At 38.2% G+C, this 26,814-nt stretch overlaps 2 protein-coding genes across 4 annotated transcripts in view; one reads left to right on the top strand and one right to left on the bottom strand.

Moving 5' to 3' along the window:
• Positions 1-19,515, top strand: part of pik3r4 (phosphoinositide-3-kinase, regulatory subunit 4) — a 35,885-nt gene extending 16,370 nt beyond the window's left edge. The window contains exons 13-20 of the mRNA XM_057835112.1: positions 1,617-1,836; positions 1,903-2,233; positions 7,916-8,127; positions 11,308-11,439; positions 11,507-11,607; positions 13,082-13,170; positions 13,253-13,373; positions 18,910-19,515. Coding sequence (XP_057691095.1) covers positions 1,617-1,836; positions 1,903-2,233; positions 7,916-8,127; positions 11,308-11,439; positions 11,507-11,607; positions 13,082-13,170; positions 13,253-13,373; positions 18,910-19,080 — 1,377 coding nt within the window. The 3' untranslated portion in view covers positions 19,081-19,515. The remainder of the gene's footprint in view (positions 1-1,616; positions 1,837-1,902; positions 2,234-7,915; positions 8,128-11,307; positions 11,440-11,506; positions 11,608-13,081; positions 13,171-13,252; positions 13,374-18,909) is intronic.
• A 1,784-nt stretch (positions 19,516-21,299) lies between these two features.
• col6a4a (collagen, type VI, alpha 4a) overlaps positions 21,300-26,814 on the bottom strand; it is a 151,080-nt gene continuing 145,565 nt past the window's right edge. For all 3 annotated transcript variants that reach the window (XM_057833820.1, XM_057833817.1, XM_057833819.1), the window contains 2 exons: positions 24,333-24,386; positions 21,300-24,272 (listed from right to left, as the gene is read on the bottom strand). In XM_057833820.1, coding sequence (XP_057689803.1) covers positions 24,097-24,272; positions 24,333-24,386 — 230 coding nt within the window. In that variant the 3' untranslated portion in view covers positions 21,300-24,096. The remainder of the gene's footprint in view (positions 24,273-24,332; positions 24,387-26,814) is intronic.

Consider the following 26,814-nt stretch of genomic DNA (forward strand, 5'->3'; position numbering starts at 1 on the left):
ATGCATTAATGATGAATAATTATTTTTAAAAAATAACATAATAATTGCAACTATAATATATTGCTAAAACTATCACTACTGTCCCTGGAAGGGTTAGGAAAAAAAAAAAAAAAAAGAAAATCATAAATTTTCTGTATTTCATCTGTGTGTGTTTTTTCTTTCTTTTTTGATTGTATTCTTATCATTTTTTTTATTTTAATGATTTTATTCCTAATTTGACACATTTTTGTAAATTTAACTTTTTTTTTTTCAAATTTTAGTGTAATTATTTATTAAAAACTATATTGAATATATATGTTCATGTAAAACTAAAAAAAAAAAAAGGAAAATCCTAGAAAAAAAATGATGAAAAAAAAAATTAAAATATAGTAGTTTTAAAATGGTTTTAATAAAAAAATAAATAAAAGTAAAAATGATTTTGAAAAATATTTTTTGGGGATAATTAAAAAGAGCACTAATGGTGAATTTATTAATCCTTTTTTCAATTGAAAAAAAAAAAAAAATTTCAATATTTAGTTCCATACAATATTTTAAAAAAAAATCTTTGCACTTTTTCTTATTTCAAGATTTTTTCATTTTTACCAGTATTTTTCACTTTTAGTTCAGATTTTTAGTATTTTTTTTCAATTATACAATTTTTGATTTTTTTTTTAATTTACAAAATTTCATCCTGTTTTTTTTTTCAGTTTCAGCACAAAACATATGTTCTAAAATTTAATTTTCGATATATATTCTATACAATATATGTGTTTTATTTCACAAAGCAATTGGAAAACCCTCTAAAAATTATATAAAAATATGTAAAATTAATTAAAATATAATTTTTTTTTTTAAAAATAGTTTTAGAATAAAATAAAAGTTTAGAAAAATATTTTAAAACAATATACGGTAAGTATTTTATGGGATAATAAACATAACATCAATGTGGAATTTATTAATATATTCCTCCTTTAAAAAATATTTTTTTCTAAATTAATTTTCCATATTTACTATTCATTCTTAATATTTTTAAAAATCCATGATTTTTTTTTTTTTATTCCAGGATTTTCTCATTTCTAGCTGTTTTTTTTTTTCAACTTTAATTTTCTATGATTATTATTATTTATTATTTTTATATGAATACGATTTTTGCAATTTGATGTTTTTGATTTACAATTTTTTAAAATTTTCTATATTTTTTGTTGTTGTTGTTTTTAATTTGTATATTTATAAAATTGGGGGGGGGGGATCCTACCAAAGAATTGATAGTTTGATCGTTGATAGTTTTTTTTATTAGTTTTAAAAACATTTTTGTGGAGAATCAAATCAACACTAATGAGGAATTTATGAATACTGTATATTCATTTTCTTTATTGAAAACAAATAATTTTTTAATTTTTTAATTTAAAAAAATCTTTTTAATTTTTTTTTTTCATATAATTTCGGTGTATTTCACTTCAATTTTGTATGTTTAGTATTTTTTTTATGAATGCAATTTTTATATCGTCCTCTAATGCTTTATGTACATTTTTTAAATGGAAATTCTGGCATCCAGGGGTTGAACTAGTTCAATAGATGAATAGACAGAAAGCGTAGTCACATTTTATTCTATTTGTGCCTTAACATTCTACGTGCAGGTTCCCGACGGGCCTTCCGGACAATCCCGAAAGAACCCGGCGGCGACGCCGGCGACGCAACAGTCGGCGACGAGCGGCCTGGCGTACCAGCGTCGCGCCAACACTTGCAAGGTGGAGCTTCAGCAGCTGGTCCAGCAGAAGCGCGACCAGTGCAGCGCCGAACGCATGGCCAAGCAGATGATGGAAAGCGCCGAGTGGGAGAGTCGGCCGCCGCCGCCCGGTAACTCGCCCGCCGGCGAAGGCGCCGACGAGAACGAAAAGTGACGGCGGCGGGTTTCTCTCCCAGGGTGGCACCCCAAGGGTCTCCTGGTGGCTCACCTGCACGAGCACAAGGCGGCGGTCAACCGCATCCGCGTGTCGGACGAGCACGCCATCTTCGCCACGGCGTCCAACGACGGCGCCGTCAAAGTGTGGGACAGCCAGAAGATGGAGGGCAAGACCACCACCACCAGGTCGGTGCTGACGTACTCGCGGGTGGGCGGCCACGTCAAGACGCTCACCTTCTGCCAGGGATCGCACTACCTGGCCGTGGCGTCTGACAACGGCGCCCTTCAGCTGCTGGCCGTGGAGGCCAATAAGCCGCCAAAGTCGCCAAAAGTCCAACCCTTCCAGACCAGGTCAGAACGCAACATCATACTCAAAATTTTTGCCTCACTTGTTGATATCGAGTCACTCCCTGTTGATTTGTTAGTATTTTGGGGTAACTTGCTGTTGCTATTGGCTCACTTCCTCTTGATTTGGGGGCCTTTTGTTGTCATTTACTGTAGATATCAGGTCACTTGAAAGGAACTTGTTCAAAACATTTTTAAATTTCTATTCTAATTTTTCAAATTTTTTTTTTTCAAATGTAGGATCTTCCAATTTTTATTTGCATTTTTTTTTCAACCAACAGCCTGTTGGTTTTAGGGCCCTTATGGGCCACTTTCTGATGATATGGAGTCACCTCCTGTGGATTTGAGGGCATTGCATTGTCACTTCCCGTAGATATCGGGTCGCTTAAAATTTTAAAATTCATTATATGGGGTTTGAAATAGCAAGTTTTAAAACTATATACAGTGCCCTCCATAATTATTGGCACCCCTGGTTAAGATGTGTTTTTTAGCTTCTAATAATCTTTTTTTAAGTTAAATAATATGGGACCTTAATGGAAAAAAAGAGAAAAATCCAACCTTCAATACAAGTGCATTCATTCAGTGGGGAAAAAATCCCACATACAGTTGTGGTGAAAAGTTTACATACACTTGTGAAGAACATAATGTCATGGCTCTCTTGAGTTTCCAGTTATTTCTACAACTCTGATTTTTCTCCGATAGAGTGATTGGAACAGATACTCCTTTGTCACAAAAAACATTCAACATTCATTCAACATTCAAATATACATACAGCAACGCCAATATTTGGTAACATCTCCCTTGGCCATTTTCACTTCAATTAGGCGCTTTTGGTAGCCATCCACAAGCTTCTGGTTGAATCTTTGACCACTCCTCTTGACAGAATTGGTGCAGTTCAGTTAAATTTGATGGCTTTCTGACATGGACTTGTTTCTTCGGCATTGTCCACAAGTTCAAGTCCGGACTTTGGGAAGGCCATTCGAAAACCTTAATTCTAGCCTGATTTAGCCATTCCATTACCACTTTTGATGTGTGTTTGGGGTCATTGTCCTGTTGGAACACCCAACTGTGCCCAAGACCCAATCTTCGGGCTGATGATGTTAGGTTATCCTGAAGAATTTGAAGGTAATCCTCCTTCTTCATTATCCCATTTGCTCTCTGTAAAGCACCAGTTCCATTGGGAGCAAAACAGCCCCACAGCATAATACTACCACCACCGTGCTTGACGGTAAGCATGGTGTACTTGGGATTAAAGGCCTCACCTTTTCTCCTCCAAACATATTGCTGGGCATTGTGGCCAAACAGCTGGATTTTTGTTTCGTCTGACCACAGAACTGTCCTCCAGAAGGTCTTATCTTTGTCCATGTGATCAGCAGCAAACTTCAGTCAAGCCTTAAGGTTCCGCTTTTGGAGCAAGGGCTTCCTTCTTGCACGGCAGCCTCTCAGTCCATGGAGATGCAAAACACGCTTGACTGTGGACACTGACACCTGTGTTCCAGCAGCTTGTAATTCTTGGCAGATCTGCTTTCTGGTGATTCTCGGTTGAATCTTCACCCTCCTGACCAATTTTCTCTCAGCAGCAGGTGATAGCTTGCGTTTTCTTCCTGATCGTGGCAGTGACAAAACAGTGCCATGCACTTTATACTTACAAACAGTTGTTTGCACTGTTGCTCTTGGGACCTGCAGCTGCTTCGAAATGGCTCCAAGTGACTTTCCTGACTTGTTCAAGGCAATAATCACTCACAAGAAATTGCTAATTGGTGTTGCTGTATGTATATTTTTGACCCAGCAGATTTGATCACTTTTTCTGTTAACCCATAATAAAGTCATAAAAGAACCAAACCTTAATGAATGTTTTTTGTGACAAAGAAGTATCTGTTCTAATCACTCTATCGGAGAAAAATCAGAGTTGTAGAAATAACTGGAAACTCAAGTGAGCCATGACATTATGTTCTTCACAAGTGTATGTAAACTTTTGACTACAACTGTAAAGAAAAAAATATTTGACATCAAATAATGTGTGTAACAATTACAGTGCCTTGCAAAAGTATTCGGCCCCCTTGAACCTTGCAACCTTTCGCCACATTTCAGGCTTCAAACATAAAGATATAAAATTTAAATTTTTTGTCAAGAATCAACAACAAGTGGGACACAATCGTGAAGTGGAACAAAATTTATTGGATAATTTAAACTTTTTAAACAAATAAAAAACTGAAAAGTGGGGCGTGCAATATTATTCGGCCCCCTTGCGTTCATACTTTGTAGCGCCACCTTTTGCTCCAATTACAGCTGCAAGTCGCTTGGGGTATGTTTCTATCAGTTTTGCACATGGAGAGACTGTCATTCTTGCCCATTCTTCCTTGCAAAACAGCTCCAGCTCAGTGAGGTCGGATGGAGAGTGTTTGTGAACAGCAGTCTTCAGCTCTTTCCACAGATTCTCGATTGGATTCAGGTCTGGACTTTGACTTTGCCATTCTAACACCTGGACACGTTTATTTTTGAACCATTCCATTGTAGATTTGGCTTTATGTTTTGGATCATTGTCCTGTTGGAAGATAAATCTCCGTCCCAGTCTCAGGTCTTGTGCAGATACCAACAGGTTTTCTTCCAGAATGTTCCTGTATTTGGCTGCATCCATCTTCCCGTCAATTTGAACCATCTTCCCTGTCCCTGCTGAAGAAAAGCAGGCCCAAACCATGATGCTGCCACCACCATGTTTGACAGTGGGGATGGTGTGTTCAGGGTGATGAGCTGTGTTGCTTTTACGCCAAACATATCGTTTTGCATTTTGGCCAAAAAGTTCCATTTTGGTTTCATCTGACCAGAGCACCTTCTTCCACATGTTTGGTGTGTCTCCCAGGTGGCTTGTGGCAAACTTTAAACGAGACTTTTTATGGATATCTTTGAGGAATGGCTTTCTTCTTGCCACTCTTCCATAAAGGCCAGATTTGTGCAGTGTACGACTGATTGTTGTCCTATGGACAGACTCTCCCACCTCAGCTGTAGATCTCTGCAGTTCATCCAGAGTGATCATGGGCCTCTTGGCTGCATCTCTGATCAGTTTCCTCCTTGTTTGAGAAGAAAGTTTGGAAGGACGGCCGGGTCTTGGTAGATTTGCAGTGGTCTGATGCTCCTTCCATTTCAATATGATGGCTTGCACAGTGCTCCTTGAGATGTTTAAAGCTTGGGAAATCTTTTTGTATCCAAATCCGGCTTTAAACTTCTCCACAACAGTATCTCGGACCTGCCTGGTGTGTTCCTTGGTTTTCATAATGCTCTCTGCACTTTAAACAGAACCCTGAGACTATCACAGAGCAGGTGCATTTATACGGAGACTTGATTACACACAGGTGGATTCTATTTATCATCATCGGTCATTTAGGACAACATTAGATCATTCAGAGATCCTCACTGAACTTCTGGAGTGAGTTTGCTGCACTGAAAGTAAAGGGGCCGAATAATATTGCACGCCCCACTTTTCAGTTTTTTAATTGTTAAAAAAGTTGAAATTATCCAATAAATGTTGTTCCACTTCACAATTGTGTCCCACTTGTTGTTGATTCTTGACAAAAAAAATTAAATTTCATATCTTTATGTTTGAAGCCTGAATTGTGGCAAAAGGTTGCAAGATTCAAGGGGGCCGAATACTTTTGCAAGGCACTGTATTAGCACCCCTGGTGTTGATACTTTGTACAACCCCCTTTTGCTAACAAAAAAAGGTCTGGGGACTGAGATGGCCATAGGATGAGCTTGATTTTGTGTCTGGTGAACCATTTCTGTGTAGATTTGGCCATATGTTTAGGGTCATTGTCTTGCTGAAAGAACCAATGACGACCCATCTTCAGCTTTCGGGCAGAGAGCAACAGATTTTGATTTCAAATGTCCTGGTATTTCAAAGCATTCATGATGCCATGCACCCTAACAAGGTTCCCAGGGCCTTTGGAAGAGAAACAGCCCCACAGCATCACTGACCCACCCTCATACTTCACAGTGGGTATGAGGTGCTTTTCAGCATGCGCATCTTTCGCGGCACGCCAGACCCACTTAGAGTGTTTGTTGCCAAAAAGCTCAATCTTGGTCTCATCTGACCAAAGCACACGGTCCCAGTTGAAGCCTGGGACCGTGTGTATTTTTGTGTGGGACCAAGATAATAATAAATAAAAAATTTGAAAAATGTTTTTTCTTTATGTGGGATTTTTTTCCCCCACTGAATGAATGCACTTGTATTGAAGATTGGATTTTTCTCTTTTTTTCCATTAAGGTCCCATATTATTTAAATTTTAAAAAATATATATTAAAAGGTAAAAAACACATCTTTTTCAGGGGTGCCAATAATTATGGAGGGCACTGTAGCCTTACAAATTTTGACCAAATCCTATAATTTGCACATTAAAAATTCAGTGGTGGTCAGGGGCATAAAAATTGTTCACAGAATTTGGCAAAAAACTCACAGTTCCCCCAAAATACCCCAAAACTTTCCCATTCATTTCTAATGGGATGCTATTGACATCGACAGCCATGTAAGTCCAAATTTCCCATTCATTTCCAATGGCATTTACATTGCATTAACCTGATATGACCAGGACATGTTCCAGAAATGTCCCCCAATTTAACAGGAAGTGACCTGATATCAACAGGAAGTGGCCCCCACATGTCCTCAAATTAGCAGGAAGGGACCTCATATCAACAGGATGTGTCCCCCCACAAATGTCCCCAAATCAACAGAAAGTGACCTAATATTAAATGGACGTGTCCCCCAAATGTCCCCAAATCAACAGAAAGTGACCTGTTATCAACATGACGTGTCCCCGACATGTCCCCAAATCAATAGGAAGTGAGCAGATATCAAGAGGAAGTGTCCCCGAGATGTCCCCAAGTTAACAGGACGTGGCCTGATATCAACAGGAATTCCCCCAGACTTGTCCCCGAATTAACAGGAAGTGACCTCATATCAACAAGATGCGTCCACTCAAATGCCCCCAAATCAACAGGAAGTGACCTTATATCAACAGGAAATGTCCCTGAAATGTCCCTAAATTAATAGGAAGTGACCTCACAGCAACAGGATGGGACCCCCAAATGTCCCCAAATCAGCAGGAAGTGACCTGATAGCTACAGGAAGTGTCCCTGACATGTCCCCGAATCAATAGGAAGTGACCTGATATGAACAGGTCGTGACCCCAAATGTCCCCAAATTAACAGGAAGTGACCTCATATCAACAGGATGTGTCCTCCGAATGTCCCCAAATCAACAGGAAGTGACCTCATGGGATCGTCCAACTTTTTGGTATCCTGTTGATTTTGGGTCACTTCCAATTAATTCTGGGGCAATTGTTCTATAACGATCATTTCTTGTTAATTTTAGAGCGTTACTGGTCACTTCTTGTTCATCGGTCAATTCGTCTTGATTTCGGGTCACTTTGTGTTGTTTTGGGGTATTTATGGGTCGCATTCTGTTCATTTTGGCTCACTTTCTGGTGAATTTGGGGCATTCCCCGGTCACTTCCTGTACATTTTGGGTTACTTCCGGTTAATTTTGGGCCATTTTTTTGGGGGGTGCAGGGTTTGTTTAATAAACAAAGACCACAAGCACTGAGTTGATAATCAGTGGGATATGTTTTTATGTGCCATTGAAAATGTATGGAGAGGGTACATTTTTGATCCAATGAGTATTTTTTTGTGTTTGAGGTCTCTGAACCTCCAAGAGGACGGCTGCGCAGTGGACCTGCAGCATTTTAACTCGGGCGCTCAGTCGGTGCTAGCGTACGCCACGGTCAACGGCTCGCTAGTGGGCTGGGACCTTCGCTCCAACGCCGACGCCTGGACGCTTCGCCACGACCTGCGACTGGGGCTCATCACCTCCTTCAGCGTGGACATGCACCAGTGCTGGCTCTGCCTCGGTGAGCGTTTTCTTCTACTGCTTTTACATTAGCAAGCGCTTTGGATAGGATCAGAGGTTGCGCTAGACATTTTCGTTGTCCGTCATTTTGACTGACAGGGTCATAAAAATCCGGTCATAATCTATTTTTACCCGTCACTTAAATTTTTAAAATGATAATGATGACATATTCAATAGTATTTAGTTTTCATTCATTTTTAATTAATATTGTAACGCTTGCTTGGCGGCGAAAAATTAGACTCGGAAATCGTGGTATTTTTCTCTCTCTTTTTACTCTGCTTACCGCCAACAACTCCGCCCCCAAAGAAAAAGAGGCAACTATATAGACCCCAATCACCAACGTCACACAATGATCTTAATTGTGGTTGTCAGCCCAAAATCTTCTAAATATATTTTAAATGCATCTTACCGAGGGATGGGAATTGATACGATTTTTACGATTCCGATTCCATTATCGATATTGCTTAACGATTCGATTCTTTATCGATTCTCTTATCGATTCTAATTTCGGGAAAAAGAAGAACAAACATTTTGATTGGCATCAAGTTTGTTTAAACAGAAGTCACAACCTTACAAACTCACAACAAGGTCAAAAGAGGCCCAAAGCCTCAATGTTAACCGTGGCAATAAGTGGCAAATGCACAAGAATGTGTAACAGAATATAGAATATAGAAATAAAAAATATTGGTATATTTTGGAATATAGGTCCTCGTTCTGCCTTTGGCAATGTCCCCAAACTTTTTCCTGTGAGGGCCAAATAACTTTTCCCTTCTCTGATGAGAGGCCGGGGTCAGTTTGTAACAGAAAAAGTGTGACGATTGCAGGAGTGCGTAAATGTAAAAAAAATATTGTTTTTCAGAAAGCCACAATCTAATAACCATCTGTGGATTCTTCACGGAACAAAAGTAAATAAAATAAAAATAATAATATAATATAATAATAATAATAAATAATAATAGCACTATTAATTAAATAGATAATAACCAAATAACCCTCTCTGAGCTATTCACTGAAAAAGGCCAGGAAATAAATAACACTACTGAGGGAGAAAAAAAACAAAAAAAATTCAAAATGCTCTCTGGAATTGTTCAGGGGGCCGGACCAAATATGGAGCCGCGGGCCGTAGTTTGGGGACCCCTGTTTTTATATACCAGTATATTGAAATGCATGCCTTTTAGTTTTTATGGTGCTTTCACGCTCAAGTGGTGGCGCCCTTGCGCTTCCTCAGGCGAAGAAGATCGCGCTCACGTGAAGAAGAAGAAATGCCGCATCCAAGCAAGTGAGCGAGTTAGTGAGAAAGGGAAACGCTGCCACGAGCCTACGTTCTTTGTTAATGTTTGTAAAATATCTACAGAGCCAACGCCTGTATGTATCATCTTCTGTGTTGTTGTTGTGTGTTTCCACTCGCGATCGGACACTTAAATCCAGTTGTGTAGTGGTTTAAACGATGTGCTAATGCTAGCGAACGCATGCTAACTGTTTGTTACTACTGTGTTAGCAGCTAATCATCGCTGATTTACGTTGATGCAAACCTGTTTGTTATTGGGGACGAAATTGATTTGTTTCATTTCTATTTTTAGTTTCATGTGATGGTTGAATAAAGTCAGCAAATTATACCAACGTCCTCTGCATCGTCATTTGGGAGTTTAGCTAGCTGTATAGCCAGGACTGAGCCTTAGCCTCTCTGTGAGGACAGCGCAGTCGTATTCCCTCCCGATGCAGTTATCTCCACCTTGCAATGACTGCAAGTCGCTTTGTTGTAATTTTTCCTCGTGAAGTGAAGACACACTTTCGAGCGTTTGAACCTACGTGCTGTCATTGTTATGTTTATGGCTGCAATGCTCGTGCTTACCCGTCGTAACCTTTCATTTTCACACTCTTTCCTGGTGAAGTGTAGTCAAACTTTGGAGCGAGTGGTTCTTGGCGCCATGCTAGTTTGATGCGTCCGGACAACAAGACACGTCACGACGCAATACGCGTCTTTAGGAATCGTTAAAGGGATCGTTAAGGCTTTTTCATTGTGATGTCGAGGCCTCGAAACACTCGGAACCGGTTCTGAATTGGAATCGGATTTCGATTCCCATCCCTAATCTTACCAGATATAAAATGACTACTACATAGTCTGTGGTGATCGTTTGGTGCCCAGATTTCTTGTGGAATTACAGCAGTCCATCTCGCTCTCCTCTTCGGGTCTCTCAGAATACGGTAGAACTTCAAGTCTCTCCGTCTATCTTCTCTGTTACTGCAGCCAACCGCCACACACGCCTTCACCATTTTGATTATTAATGTTAACGAGCAGTAAAACACGCCGTAATAGGAGGCATGTACGTAGCGGTAATGTGTAAACACGATCACCTGACACACAATATGGCGGCTCCAGTCAGGGGGGCGGAGTTGTGACGTCATGTGATTGGGGTCTATACACAGGCGGCAATCTAGTCCACCAATTGGATGACGCGCTGGCACACTAGGTGCACCAATAAGAACCTCGCGTTGATGTGTCAATCATGGTGCCGCCGCCAGACCCCGGTGACGCTACAATATTCTGACAGAATAGCCAACGACGTCATGCATTAAAAGAGAGACAATAGCTAATTAATATGCTCACTCGCCACCCTGTGGTCTAGGGTGTGAATTGCAACCTGTCAAAATGACAGACGGACTTCAGTTTTTTCCGTCACCGTTTTAAAAAAACGGTCAACGACGGAAAATATTCGGTTAACGCGACCCCTGGATAGGATAAACCTTTACACCGGTCCGTTAATTGGAGATACGAGTGACCTGACTTACAAGCTCCTTAAGATACAAGCCATCTTTGGGCCAAAATTAAGTTCAAATACACCTTAAAAGTAACCTAAATACTTAGAAATCAATTGAAATACTACTCCGAGATATATTCCAACACTTCTTCAAAGTAACCTTAATGGACCGAAATACTGACTTGGCTAATTACTGTGAACATTTCAGTGCAATTCTGTAAAGAAACACAGCACATCACTATATTACAGCAATATTTTGGCAAACAAATGAGTTTCTTTCTTCAGTCATTTCCTGCCGTCGACGACAGCCAGTAGGTGAACACAGGCGCTATTCTCTATTGAAGCTTTTCTTAGCGACCTATCAGTTCCTCGATTAAACATCGACACGGACCGACGAATTGATTTTTTTGGGGCGGACACAGGCACGAGCAGCGGCACCATGGCGTGCTGGGACATGCGCTTCCAGCTGCCCATCTCCAACCACACACACCCGGCCCGCGCCCGCATCCGACGCCTGCTCATGCACCCGCTGTACCAGTCGTCGGTCATCGCCGGTGAGAGAGCCGCGCACTCTTTTGTTCGACGCCTCGCCGTCACCTTGACGCTTCGATCTTTTGGCAGCCGTTCAGGGTAACAACGAGGTGTCCATGTGGGACATGGAGACCGGAGATCGCAAGTTCACGCTGTGGGCCAGTTCGGCGCCTCCGCTCTCGGAGTTGCAGGTGAGAATGGCGCCCACACTTTGAATTTCTAACACTCAATTTGTGTTCAACATCAAAATACAGCCGCAAAAAATTAACGACTAATTTTATTTTTTACGACTGACTTGGGTTTTTTTTCCCCGACTAAATTGTTTGCAGATAATTTTTGGGTGAGTGATTTTTATCTTTCTAACACTCAATTTATTCATCAAAAATGTACAAAAGTAAAATATAATAATAAAATTTTTAGTGATTCTTTGCAACATAATTTTTGGCGCCCAATTGTTCGCTAATGATCTTTATGTGGCGAAATTTTTGTGACTGGATTTTTCGCAATTGAATTTCACACGACTGATTTTTTTGGTGACTTTTTTGCACCTGAAAAACAAAATTATATTTTCAACTGTATTTTTATTAGACTGAATTTTCTTTAACTCAACTCATCTCAGCTCAACTTCAGCTCAACTTCATGACAGAATTTTTTTTTTTTGGGCTGAATTTTGGCGACTAATTTTTTTTTTACGACTGAATTGTTTTTTTTTCATGACTGAATTGTTTGCAGATAATTTTTTGGTGATTGATTTTTATCTTTCTAACACTCAATGTATTTTTTTCATCAAAAAATTACTAATGATTAACTGAATTTTTTTTTTTTTTTTACTGATTTTTTTAATACAATTTTTTTGTGATTTTTTTTTTTTTTTTGCTACAAAATCAGTTAGCAATGATTAACTGATTTTTTAAAACTGATTTTTTAATACAATTTTTCGTCATTTTTGTTTTTTTTTTTTGTTTTGTTTTTTTGCGACAAATTTTTCGGCGCCCGATTGTTTGCTAATGATCTTCTTGTGTCAAAATTTTTGTGACTGAATTTTTTGCAACTGAATTTCACACGACTGATTTTTTTGGTGACTTTTTTTGCGCCTGAAAAACAAAATTATATTTGCCACCTGTATTTCTATCGACTGAATTTTCTTTAACTCAACTGATTTTTTTTTTGTGGCCAAATTTTCATGACTGAATTTTTTTTTTAGACACTGTTTGCTTTGTGACTGAATTTACAGTACTGAATTTTGGTGCCTGATTTTTTAGCCGTTTATTTTTTTTCAAATTTTTTGATACTGAATTTTTTTGTGGCCAAATTTTTGTGACTGAGTATTTTTGCAACTGAATAATTATCATTTTTTTAGACTGAAATTTCTTTGCAACTGAATTTTTGCCACTGATTTTTTTTTTTCCCTGAGACATAATTTGTTTTGTAACTGAATTTTTAATTTTTTTTTTTTTTCAATTTTAACTTAATTTGTTGCTGCATAATTTTTGTGACTGAATTTTTACGACTGAATTTTTTTGGGGACACTGTTTTGTGACTGAATTCACGCTACTGAATTTTGGTGCCTGATTTTTTTTAGCTATTTTTTTGTTTTGGTCACAGAACTTTTTGGCTGACATTTTTTTTATTTTTTATGACTGAATCTTTTTGCGTGTGTCACAGCCATCGCCTCACAGCGTACACGGCATCTACTGCAGTCCGGCAGACGGGAATCCTCTGCTGCTCACCGCCGGCTCCGACATGAGGATCAGGTGGGACCGGCAAATTTAAGAACATGAAAAGAAAATTCCTTCCTGGTAAAAATTCCAAACTAAGCCGTGACCGGCCGGACAGGTTCTGGGATCTGGCGTACCCGGAGAGGTCCTACATCGTGGCGGGCGGAGCCAACGACTCCCTGCACTGCCCTTCCGTCCTGTACAGCCGGAAGATCATCGAAGGCACCGAAGTGGTGCAGGTTAGCAAAAGTTGTGCGCCCTAACCGCTGAGCTAAATACTTAATGAAGAGAAAAATGTCATTCTATTTATTGGCTACTTTGAAAACAATTTTCTCTTGTTTATTCATAAATTCCTCCTTTTTTCATTTTTGAAATTGATTATTGATTAACCCTCGATGCCTGAGTTTAAACTTTAAAATGTGAATCAAGCTTTAGAGGAATACATTGACATAAAAGTAGTATGAATTTAAAAGATATTTATTTTGAATATATAAAATGAAATAGAAAGATACAACCATAATGAGATTTCCTAAAATATTTTAAAAATCATGAAAAGACTAAAAAAAAATAAGGAAGAAATCAATTATAAAAAATGGATTAAAAACTTTATTTTATGAATGAATGACAAGATAATATAAATATTGATGATAATAACAATAATAAAAATTTTAAAAAGGGGAATCTTCTAATAACTTATAATTTTATTTATTTTTTTAATATAAAAAAATATCATTAGAATTTTTAAATGGGGTATTTTTACATTTTTATTTACTTATTTTCTGCATTTTCTTAAAAAAAAATTGTTTGTTTTAATGTTGGATTTTAGTTTGGCATTTAATTTTCCATACATATTCTTGTATTATCACCATTTTCATATACCCTAATTTTCGGACTATAAGCCGCTACTTTTTTCCCTCATTTTGAATCCTGCGGCTTATAGTCCAGTGCGGCTTATTTGTTGATTTATTTGGGTTAATAGGTAATACTTTATTTAACAGCGCCATCATAAGACTGTCATAAGAACATCATAATTATGACATGACACTATCATGGGCATTACTGAATGCTTATAACAGATGTCAATAAGGCTACGTTCATACTACAGGTCTTAATGCACGAATCCGATTTTTTCGTGTTTTTCCGACTCGAGTGAGGCATTAACTTGACGGTCTGAACGTGACAAGTCGCATAGAACGGAACCATTTCAAATCCGATCTGGGTCACTTTCGTATGTGGTTCAAATCCGATCTGGGCCACATTTTTTCCAGACTGTCGCGGCGGTCTGTACTGTCTAGACTCCGGAATCGGAATCCATGCACTAATTACGTCAGCAAACAGCAAGAGGCACGAAGGGCGGCAGCGATGCAGGCATTAGCGCCTAGCTTGAACTCTGCTTTTAAGCACGAAGCGGGCTTGACCACAGTCATAAAAAAATAAAATGAAGAAAAGGATAATCCTGTCAATTTTCGATTTTAATTCTGTGTGCCGAATGAGAACACATGGCCGAGTCGGGGCAAACGGACGCACCCACGTCATTTCACGCACACACGTCAAGGCTTATGTGTGTGCGTGTATGCGTTCTATCAGTCCATATAAACTTTGAAAATAAAACTAAACGTGGATTATTAATGTCTGTTGTTTGTGTCCTCTTTTTAACAAGCAAAATATGATAATCCCTGGAATGACGGATGACAGCCAACATGTGTGGTCATTTGTTTTGATGCTTCTGCGCATGCGGGTCGTCTTGCTCAGCGCGTGTCGGACTGCCAATCAGTGCGCATGCGTAATACTTGAATGGTCTCAATGGACAAAGGCAGTCTGAACGGGCATGCAAAAAAAACAGATATGACAAAAAATCGGATTTGTGCATTAAGACCTGTAGTATGAACGTAGCCTGTGTGTCATGTGGCATATTATGTCACTAAATCCATTTATGTCCAGCTCAGATCTTTTACGTCCATTCAAAAGTGAGATAATTTGCTGGATGACACTAACCAACATCTATTATAAGTATTCATTAATGCTTGTGACAGTGTCATGTAATAATTATGACTGTCCTATGACAGTATTATGGCACCACTATCCAAGAAAATGTTACCAAATACCATAACTAGCAATTAATGAAACAACTGGAACAGTAACTGAAGACATTTTTAGCACAGAACATGACTGTTATTTACATCTGTAGTGCCGCCATGCATGCTAGGAGGAATGTTGGATGACAACAGCGTTGAGAGCAGGTGGCAGCAGAGGTTGACTGTCTACCCCAAGGAAGCAGTGATGGCCAATGAAGCTTTTAGTGGCAATAAGGCTTTGCAGCCAATTGGTTCAAAGCTTAATGGTGGTTCATTTGCTCTCATGACAATTTTATGGTGCCATTGTCAAATGAAGTGTGACCAGTTAATATCTTTTGGTGTAAATATCCCATAACAATGAGGACAACTGCGGCTTATAGTCCAGTGTGGCTTATCTATGAACAAATGCCGTTTTCATGTCAAATTTGGTGGCTGGCGGCTTATAGTCAGGTGCGCCTTATAGTCCAGAAATTACGGTACATATTTGTTTAATGTAAATTAAAGTGCATGTGACACGAAAAAGCATGTTTATTTCATAATACACGCGGTATTTTATGCTCCTGAATGATATGGACCGCTTGGATGTGTGTGGAAGCGTTCGCTATATTTATTTAGTTTTTTGAATCCCGCGACCCGCGCCTTGAAAATAAGTGACTTCCGGCTTCGGTCTTGCATTGAGGAGGAGGGCGCTGTGACGTGTACGGTTGAAGGCGTCCTCTTCACTACAGCCGTACTGTTGTGTATGAGGACTAAGGAGTCAGCTGATTTTGCGTATTAATACGTTTATTTTTCGCATCACGCCAGCCAAACGGCTGCAGAAAAATCTTGCTTTATGAGGGAGAGGCGTATGCGCCTTTTTGGAGTTTCAAAAGGTTCCCATTCACCGTGGATATTGGCCAAAACAAGCCCTACTATTGGACTTACGAGGAAGTGAGTAAACATCTTGTTTTGTATGATGTCAAATACGAATACAGCGATTACAAAGTAAACACTACAAACTTTCTTTAAATAAAGGACTACTTATGTTTGATCATTGATGGGCATGTAAAAAGCTCTCGTCATGCACATTAGCTGCACGTTAGCTGCACAACAAATGGAGCCGCCCTCCTCCGGGGAACGAGCTTTAAATTGCTCTCCGCCGGGCGGTTTGCCGGTCCGTAAAGACAATCGACAACCCAGTTGTCATGTCAAATAATCCGGGCTAGTTATGTGTGATTTTCTGCTTCGGAGACTTTGAAACATCACTCGGTTTGGGTTAGCATGTCGGCTGGCTGTCACGCCTCTTGGTTTGTTTACATTCTCCGAAGCCGGGGAAGGGAAATGACATGTCCGATTTAGGTGTCATAAAATATCGTTCGGGAGGTGCGACAGTAAAGGTGAAGTCGACAGTTTTGACCATTATGGAGTCGTTTTGCCATGTCGTCCTGAATAGGTGCATTTTTATTATTTCATATTCCATTTAGCACAAGACTGTTATTTGTCATGACCATGCCATTTATTTAGCAATTGGAGAAAATACTTGGATAAAAAGAATATCCTGTAAAAATATTGGAGTAGAGAGACTGAAACAATGACATTTTGCGGCTCTCTTCGTCGTGTTTTCCTCGTTCTGAACAATTCGCCCTCAATGGGCTGAATAGTAAAACCGATGAGCCCAGTCTACCGCTGACGTCATCCACCTGTTGGGGACGCTAAAGCCCTATAATCAGGGGTGCACATATTTTTTTTGCCTAGGTTCTCAGAGGAGGACCTGGAGAAGTGACTTGGTCCTCATTGAGCTTGAGAGCCGACCCGCTTGATCCGATAAAATTATGACAAAGCTTTACTTAGAACCAGTAACCTTTAACTAATTATATTAACAATTAATGCTTGATTATCATCAACTGGCACAACAAAATTGCCATTACTTTGAAGTGAAATGTAAAGAAATAAACATAAAAGCACTATTTCAAAATAAAGGGCATTTTGCGGCTCCCACATGAACTCCAAGCCCTTGTAAAAGTGGGATGTCCTCCTCATACGAGCTCATTGAACGTGCATGTTTAGCTTTGTGAAATGAGAGCAAAAACACGTTTGTCAGTGCATGGCACTGGTCTTCATTAACTTTATTCCGCCACTTGTACATAGGGCGAGTGGGGTGCTGTCTGACATCGATAGTTTGCTTAATTGCCACATGCTGTTTTTTTCGTGCTTTTCAAAGTTTGGATGGCTGAAATTCTTTAACTCTAAATAAAATGTGCTGCTTTTATCAGCGACACTCGGGATTCTCACGGCAAATGTTGTACCACATTTCCGTGCGAGCATCATTTGCTTCTAGCCATGGTACCTCCTGCAGCCACTTTTCAGCAAAAGTCCTTTTTTTTCGGTAGCTCCGGTGACGTTTCTGTCGTCTGTCTTTTGACGGGGGTGGGGGAACACTTGCCTGGCACGGCCAGACTGTTCTCCCTGTGTTTTTCCAAACACTGAGAGTATATAGTCTGGGACCCAGCCCATTAACGGCTTCTCGAGCAAGTACAAAATCAATCGACAAATCAAATTCGTTTATTTGACGTGTTCTTATCGAGCAACGTCACTCTTCCGCGTCGGAAGTCGCCTCCACCATAACACAGATGGCAAATAGGAGAGCCGAGAATATGTTCCAATCCACGGTAAAATCAGTTTTAAATGACCAAATACACATTGACACAAGTCATTGACAGCAGTCCGTCTCGCGCTAGCCATGTTGAATAAACTCCGCTCTCCTCGTATGTTTACTTCCGCGCGCAAGTCCCTCGTCCCGTCCGTCGCTGATTGGTCCACTCCGTTGTCTGTTTGCTGTGGCTTGCTCCGCCCTGGAAATTTTATCCGCTTAATGGTGGCCAGACTCAATAGCTGGATCAGCGGTGAGTCTGGAGTACCTGGCTAGGGGAACGCGGAAATAATTACTCGGCGGGGCCTGCCTCTTTGACATTTTGAGAAGTATTTTCTCCTGTCCACCGCAAATACAGTGGTCAGCCATCGGTACGCAAAAGCGTATGGAAGCCGTTGAGGGCCAGCGCGTTTGTCTACGTCCAGTACGCATGCGCACATGCGGACCACTTATGTGCACCCCTGCCTATAATGGTAGGCGTGATTAAAAGACTAATTTCTCGTCATCTGCGCTTTGCTAAATAGTTGTATATAGTCAAATCGTCTCAAAATATGATTCTAAATCATATAATAATGCTATTTAAGACTTTTTTCTCCTGTCGTATGCTCTTTAAGGCATCAATTTATTGGCTGCCAATGGCAGTGAATGACTTCATATTAATGAAGCATAATTTTTCAAATTTTTTTTTTCAATGAATTTTCGATATTTACTTTTATTTCTCAAAATATTTCTAAAAATTATGATTTTCAGCTGTATTATTCAATTCCAGCTGTTATATATTTTTTAAAATTTTACACATCATTTTTCAATTTGTTACTCATTTTTATACAGACAAGTTATTTTTTTCAATTTTACATGTAATATTTTAAGATGAAAATGTTATTTTTTTTTTTTATACAAGACTGTTCTAATTCTCAGCTTTATTTTTCAATTGTAATATTTTTTTAAATCATTTATTTGTGTTTTATAAATACTATATTTTAATATTTTATATTCATTATATTATTATAAATTAATTATATTATTATAATTTAATGAATACTAATACTAATAATCCGTTTTGCTCATCAGGAAATCCACAGCAAACAAAAAAGCGGCGCCGCCGAAGACTCGCCACGGCGCGGCCCCGACTCGCTTCCCGTAGGCCATCACGACATCATCACCGACATCGCCACCTTCCAAACCACGCAAGGTTTCATCGTCACTTCGTCCAGGGACGGCATCATCAAAGTCTGGAAGTGAAAAAGTTGCTCGCCCCGTCCCCAAAAAACTGGTATCAAAAAAAAAAATCGTGCTGTACATATTTTGTTTGATAGTTTGAACATGTGAAGTCGCGAGACCGAATAAACGCCGATGTTGTAACTCCGCCTCCGAAAATGCCAGAGTTTGATTTCTTTTACAACGCTCAAACTTTAGTTTTAACACAATTATTTTTCTGCTTTATTATTTATACGCTATAATTAATAGTGTATGTTAACACAGATTTTAAAAAATTGCCATTGACGTCAAATTGGATTGGACGTCTGTTGCTGTCAATGGTAGTGAATGAGTTCATATTAAATTTTTTCTGTTGTTGTCAGTGTTATAAATGATTTAAGAAATACTAATAATTGAAATACTCTTTAAAAAATAATTTTGTATATTCATAAAATTAATAAAACAAAAACTAATATAATCTGGTTATGGTTCCCAATAAAACTCAAAGTACTTTTTAAATTTTATAGTATTTAAATGAGTAGTTGGTACTAGTTTTGGTCATTTCAAAGGAAAAATAATTAGAATTATTAAATTAAGAATATTACAACTTTATATAATTTGTATTTTTAAAATTGCTGGTATTAATAATGACTTTACGTTTTTGAATAAATAAATGTATTTTATTTGAAATTTTTTTAAAAAATATTTTATTGATGAATTATTTTATTTTATTTTAAATTATTGATATTTTTAAATTTGACATATAACATTGTTTTTTTTTTTTCCAATTAAACGAGAAGGTAGTACTACTTTTTGTCTTTTATAAAGAAATTTAATATTTTTGTTTTAATTTGTCGTAACAATAATATGAATAATTATATATTTTTTAATTAAAAAAAAAAACATATTTATTAATATACATTTATTAAAAAAAAAAAAAGTAAAATTATTTTATTTTCAAAAATTTTTTTAAATAAAGAATTATTATAAAATTTAATTTTATTAAAATATAAAGTATGTTTTATGTAGTCCTTAAATGAGTACGCTCTATAGTGCCAGGGACTAATTTTGGTAATTTAAAAAAAACTAATTGTAATCTTTTAAAAAATATTTTAACGAAAATTCATATTATGAAATTAAATGTATTAGGGCTGCAGCTATCGATCATTTTAGTAGTCGATTAATCAGTGAACTAGTTAGTTTGAATAATCGAGTAATCTGACGAGGAACAAGAAAAATTAAAATACCTGAGCTGAGCCTCAAACGGTATAAAAAAATAAATCAGGATATATGTACAACAAAACAATTGGGTAACATACATAGCAAAAGTCCACTAGCTTAAATGCTATAAAACGCTAACTTTTTTTTTTTCTCTTAACAATGCTCTCAGCAAATGGTTCAGACACATATTCCCACAAAAAAATGGCTAAATATACCTATCAACTAAATTACGATTGCATTCAAAAAAACGTTAGCACAAACAAAAACTTGGCTTATGTTGATCTTAACATGGAGCAGCCATGTGAAATGAGGCAGACTACAGGGCAGTGTATCCACCCAAATCAATCAAACTAAGTGCAAACACTTTCAAAATAAACCATTACAAAGCCACTTTGATTAAATGATTACTCGAAGCGGCAAAATTTAATTCAAATCTTTTTTTCTAATCGAATACTCGAGTTAATCGATTAATCGCTGCAGCACTAAAATGTATTTCTTTGTACTTTTTGTATGACTTGAATAAATAGTATTATTAAATGTATATATTAAAAATAAATAAAATTACTGAAAACTGTATATTATTTGAAAAAATTGTAAGGGATAGTTGTTTTTAAACATACATGTCTGTAGTGCAAAGTGGAGGGTAAAAAAAAAATGCCATTTTAAACCACCCAGTAATAGTTTTATTCTTCACTGACAGTATGAAGCATAATTATGTTGTGATTAATGACATCATTTCAGCATCCTTGAATTTAGAACTCCTTCACAGTTAGGTCATTTGCACCTTTTGAACTCGTTCACCTCTACCGATGGCGATAGATGTCCAAATTATGGAAAGAAAACCATTTCAGCAGATGCTTTGCTGCTGTTTATGTTCATGTTAAGTGACTTCCTGCTCATTTCGGGGCATTTTTCAGGTCACTTCCTCTTAATTTCAGGTCACAAGTTGATTTTGGGGCATTTTCGGGTTGTTGTTTACGGATGATATTTTGGTGAGAGATTTTATTTTTTTCTTGGGGTGTAACAACTCAATTTTTTTGGGGGGGGGGAGCGGAATTTTTAGCGACTAATTTCTTTGCAACTCAATTTTTTTTTCTGACTGAATTATTTGCAGATAGATTTTTGGTGAGTTTTCTTGGGCTGTTTTTTTTTTTTCTTTGGTGACATTTCTTTATATTTGAAGTATTTTGTAATTTTATTTTTGTAACTTAATCTTTTTGTGACTGAATTATTTGCATTTTTTTTTTTTTTTGTGACTGAATTTTTAGTTTGCACTTGAGATTTTTGGGACTGAATTTTTGTGCCTGATTTGGACACTGATTCAGTTGTTTTGTAACTGAATTTTTGCAACTGAATCTTCATGACTGATTTTTTTTTTTTTTGCCATTGAAGTTTTGGTCTACCAAATTATTGTCACTGATTTTTTTGCAAAAATTTTGTGCCTGAATTTTTTGCGACTGAATTTTTACAACTGTTTTTTTTTTTTTCCTCCGACTGAATTTTTGTGCCTGATGTTTTTTTACATAAAATGTTTTTGTGACTGAATTTTCGCTACCAGATTTTTGGGGACTGAATCTTTAAGACTGTCTTTTTTTTATTGCCACTGAATTTTTGCTCGTCCAAATTTTATTTGGGGGGGCGGAATTTTTGGGACTGCATTTTTAGCGACTAATTCTTTTGCAACTCAATTTTTTTTTCTGACTGAATTGTTTGCAGATAGATTTTTGGCGCGTTTTCTTGGACTGTTTTTTTGGTGACATTTTTTACATTTGAAGTATTTTGTAATCTGATTTTTGTAACTTAATCTTTTTGCGACTGAATTATTTGCATTATTTTTTTTTTGACTGAATTTTTATTTTGCACTCAAGATTTTTGGGACTGAATTTTTGTGCCTGATTTTCTGTTTGCACACTGATTCAGTTGTTTTGTAACTGAATTTTTGCAACTGAATATTCATGACTGATTTTTTTTTTTTCCCCCATTGAATTTTTGGTCAACCAAATTATTGTCACTGATTTTTTTGCAGAAATTTTGTGCCTGAATTTTTTGCGACTGAATTTTTACAACTTTTTTTTTTTTCCCCGACTGAATTTTTGTGCCTGATGTTTTTTTTACATAAATTGTTTTGTGACTGAATTTGGACTGACTGTTGGATTTAGGGGTATTTTTTTTAGGTCGCTTTCTTTTGATTTTGACTGATTTCAGGGTCAAATTCCTGTTGATTTCGGGCCCCTTCTTATTTGATCTTGGGAAATTCATATTTAGAAGTATTTGTGGGTCACTTTTTTTTTTTGTGGTTCATTTCTTTTGATCTCAGGTCACCTGTTGATTTTGCGGCATTTACAGGTCAGTTTTTTTGGGGGGGGTCAATTTGGGGGTATTTTTGGGTCACTTTCTATTCAATTTGAGTCACTCACTTCAACTCACTTGTTGAGCTCAGATCACTTGTTAATTTTGGGACACTTTTGAGTCATTGTTTGTTGTTTTCGTGTCACTTCCTGTTCATTTTTGGGCATTTCTGGGTCGCTTGTTGTTGGAGTTAGGGATATATTTAGGGCACTTTTTTTTCAATCATGAATTTGTTCATTTTGGGTCACCACCGTCATTTCGGTGCATTTTTCAGGTCACTTCCTGTTTATTTCGGGGCATTTCAAAGTCCCTTTTGATTTCAGGTCACCAGTTGATTTTGAGGCATTTCTGGGTCACTTCCTCTTGGATTTAGGGGTGTTTTTAGGTCACTTTTTGTTCATTTTGGGTCACTTCCTGTTGATTTGGGGAGATTGTTGGGTTATATTTTAGTCCATTTTGGGTCACTGCCTTGTGATTTCTGGTCACCTGTTGATTTTGGGGAGGTTACAGGCCACTTTTGGTCAATTTTCAGGTATTTTGGGGCCAATTGCTGCTGAGTTTGGGTCATTTTGGGGTCTCTTCTTTTTGATTTCGGGTGACCTGTTGATTTTCGAGGTGTTTACTGGCCACTTTCTGTCAAGTTATGCATCACTTATTTTTTTATTTTGGGTCACTTCTTGTTGATTTTGGCTCACTTCCTTTTATTACAGGTTATTTGTGGATTTGGGGTGCATTAATGGGTCACTTTCTATTTAATTTGGGTCGTTTGATGTGTATTTTGACATGTTTTGATTTACTTCCTCTTGATTTTAAGTCAATTGTTGATCTTGGGTGACTTCCTGTTCGTTTCAGGGCATTTCCGGGTCCCTTCTTGTTGATTTTGGATGAATTCTGCGTCACGTCCTTTTGACTTAGGGTTTATTGTTGATTTTCTGGCATTTACGGGTCACTTCCTATTTATTTCACTTGCTGCTCATTTTGAGGCATTTCAGGGTCACTTTATTGATTTCAGGTCACTTGCGGAATTTAGAGCATTTCAGGGTCATTTTTCTTGTTTTTGGGTCACCTCCTGTTCAATTCATGGCATTTCTGGGTCGGTTTATTGTTGATTTTGTGGCATTTATGGGTCACTTGTTGTTAAATTCATTTTGCTGTTGATTTTGAGGAATTTCCAGGTCTTTTCCTCTTATTTTTGAGTCACTTGCTGTTTATTTCGGGCATTTCTGGGGTCACTTTCTGTTTATTTCATGCCACTTCCTGTCAATTTTGGAGCATTTCCAGCTTGACAAACATGACAAATGGCTTGGACATCTATCGCCATCAATGGAAGCCAATGAGTCGAACCACCAGGGGGCAGTGTTATACATCTGGACAACTGGAATGCAAATTTTAGCGCAGGTAAAAACTGAATGAATCTTGCATGTGTGACATGCGCACCCAAATAAAAAGTTTCAAGTTTTCAAAGAGTCACAGGGTGCAACGACGCCCCCTTCAGGGCGCCCGAGCGACGCAGGCGTCTTGGCAGGCCTCCACGGTGGCGAAGCGGTTGGCGTTGCCGCCGCAACCGCCGTACCAGAAGCGCTGGCAACTCCGTCGCCGGCTGTCGTAGAACCACATCATGACGTACTGCTGGCAGTTGCCCGTGTCTTCGTCCAGGAAGCAGGGGTCTGCGAGGGGGCGGGGCCAGATGTCAGTCGGTCGCGACGGCGGGCGAGCGGGGGGTTTACCTGCCGAGTCGGCGGCGGTCGGCTGCGGCATCGGCGCGTCGTCGTCCGTTTCGTCTATTACACCGGAAAGACAATTGGTTTAGTGCAAGTTAGCGGTCAAAAGTTTTGAAACATTTTCTCATCCGAATGAATGGCATAGCGACTCAAAACTTTTGTACAACCTTGGAAGTGTAGGAACATTTATTTCCCCCCAAAACTTTTTCATTTTTGCTCATTGACTGCCATTGACGGCGATAGACGTCCAATTTAAGGCGTCAATCGGAGCCAAGGAGTTGATTTCAGGTCACTTTCTATACATTTTAAATCATTTCCTGTTAATTTGAGTGCATTTTTGGGTCTTTTCCTTGTCAATGGTCACTTCCTGTTGATTTTTTGCTCATTTCCTGTTGACTTTGGGTCACTTTCTGTTGGTTTTTGGGCTATTATGGATCACTTCCTGTACATTTTTTAATCATTTCCTGTTGCTTTTAGTGAATATTTGGGTCACTTCCTAGCCAACGGTCACTTCCTGTTGATTTCTTTGGTCACTTCCTGTTGACTTTGGGTCACTTTCTGTTTATTTTTGGGTTGCTTCCTGTTGGTTTTTGGGCTAGCACTGGTCACTTCCTGTATATTTTGGGTCACTATCTGTACATCTTGGATCATTTCCTGTTGATTTTAGGGCATTTTGGGTCACTTGCTAGCCATTGGTCACTTCCTGTAGACTATGGGTCACTTCTGTTGGTTTTTGGTGTATTACGGCCCCACTTCCTGTATATTTTGTGTCACTTCCTGTACATTTTCGAGCATTTCCAGTTGATTTTTGTGCATTTTTGGGGCTCTTCCTAGTCACTGGTCACTTCCTGCTGATTTTTTTGCTCACTTCCTGTTGACTTTGGGTCACTTTCTGTAGGTTTTTGGGCTATTATGGATCACTTCCTGTATATTTTGGGTCACTTCCTAGTCATTGGTCACTTCCTGTAGACTATGGGTCACTTATGTTGGTTTTTTGGTATATTACGGGTCACTTCTTGTATATTTTGGGTCACTTCCTGTACATCTTGGATCATTTCCTGTTGATTATAGTGCATTTTTGGTGCACTTCCTAGTCACTTCCTGTTGATTTTTTGCTCACTTCCTGTTGACTTTGGGTCACTTTCTGTTTATTTTTGGGTTAATTCCTGTTGGTTTTTGGGATAACACTGGTCACTTCCTGTATATTTTGGGTCACTACCTGTACATCTTGGATCAATTTCAGTTGATTTTGGGGCATTTTTGGGTTGATTCCTATAAGTTGGTCACTTCCTGCTGATTTTTGGTCACGTTCTGTTGGTTTTTGGTCAATTTTGGGTCATTTCCTACATTTTTTTGCTAACTTCCTGTACACTTTGTCTCATTTCCTGTAGATTTTAGGACATTTTTGGGTCACTTTCTGTTGATTTTAGTGCATTTTTTGGGTCATTTCCTATATATTTTGGGTCACTTTCTGTACATCTTTGATCATTTCCTGTTGATTTTAGGGGATTTTTGGGTCATTTCCTGTTGATTGGTCATTTCCTGCTGATTTTTGGTCATTTTCTGTTGGTTTTCGGTCAATTTTGGGTCATTTCCTATATGTTTTTGGTAACTTCCTGTACACATTGTATCATTTCCTGTGGGTTTTAGGACATTTTTGGGCCACTTCCTATTACCTTTGGGTCATTTCCTGTACATCTTGGATCATTTCCTCTTGATTTTAGGGCATTTATGGGTCATTTCCTGCTGATTTTTGGTCACTTTCTTTTGGTTTTTGGTCAATTATGGGTCACTTCCTGTATGTTTTTGGTAACTTCCTGAACACTTTGTATCATTTCCTGTAAATTTTGGGACGTTTTTGGGTCACTTCCTATGTGTTGATTTTAGTGCATTTTGGGTCATTTCCTGTTGATTGGTCACTTCCTGTTGATTTTTGGTCACTTTGTTGGTTTTCGGACAATTTTGGATCATTTCCTGTATGTTTTTGGTAACTTCCTGTACACTTTGTATCATTTCCTGTAGATTTTAGGACATTTTTGGGTAAATTTCTGTTGATTTTAGTGCATTTTTTGGGTCATTTCCTATGTATTCTGGGTCACTTCTTGTACATCTTTGATCATTTCCTGTTGATTTTAGGGGATTTTGGGGTCATTTCCTGCTGATTTTTGGTCATTTTCTGTTGGTTTTCGGTCAATTTTGGGTCATTTCCTGTATGTTTTTGGTAACTTCCTGTACACTTTGTATCATTTCCTGCAGATTTTAGGACATTTTTGGGTCACTTTCTGTTGATTTTAGTGCATTTTTTGGGTCATTTCCTATGTATTCTGGGTCACTTCTTGTACATCTTTGATCATTTCCTGTTGATTTTAGGGGATTTTGGGGTCATTTCCTGCTGATTTTTGGTCATTTTCTGTTGGTTTTCGGTCAATTTTGGGTCATTTCCTGTATGTTTTTGGTAACTTCCTGTACACTTTGTATCATTTCCTGC

This window comes from Corythoichthys intestinalis, chromosome 4 (genome assembly GCF_030265065.1).
Source record: "Corythoichthys intestinalis isolate RoL2023-P3 chromosome 4, ASM3026506v1, whole genome shotgun sequence".
In the NCBI taxonomy this organism is placed as follows: Eukaryota; Metazoa; Chordata; class Actinopteri; order Syngnathiformes; family Syngnathidae; genus Corythoichthys; species Corythoichthys intestinalis.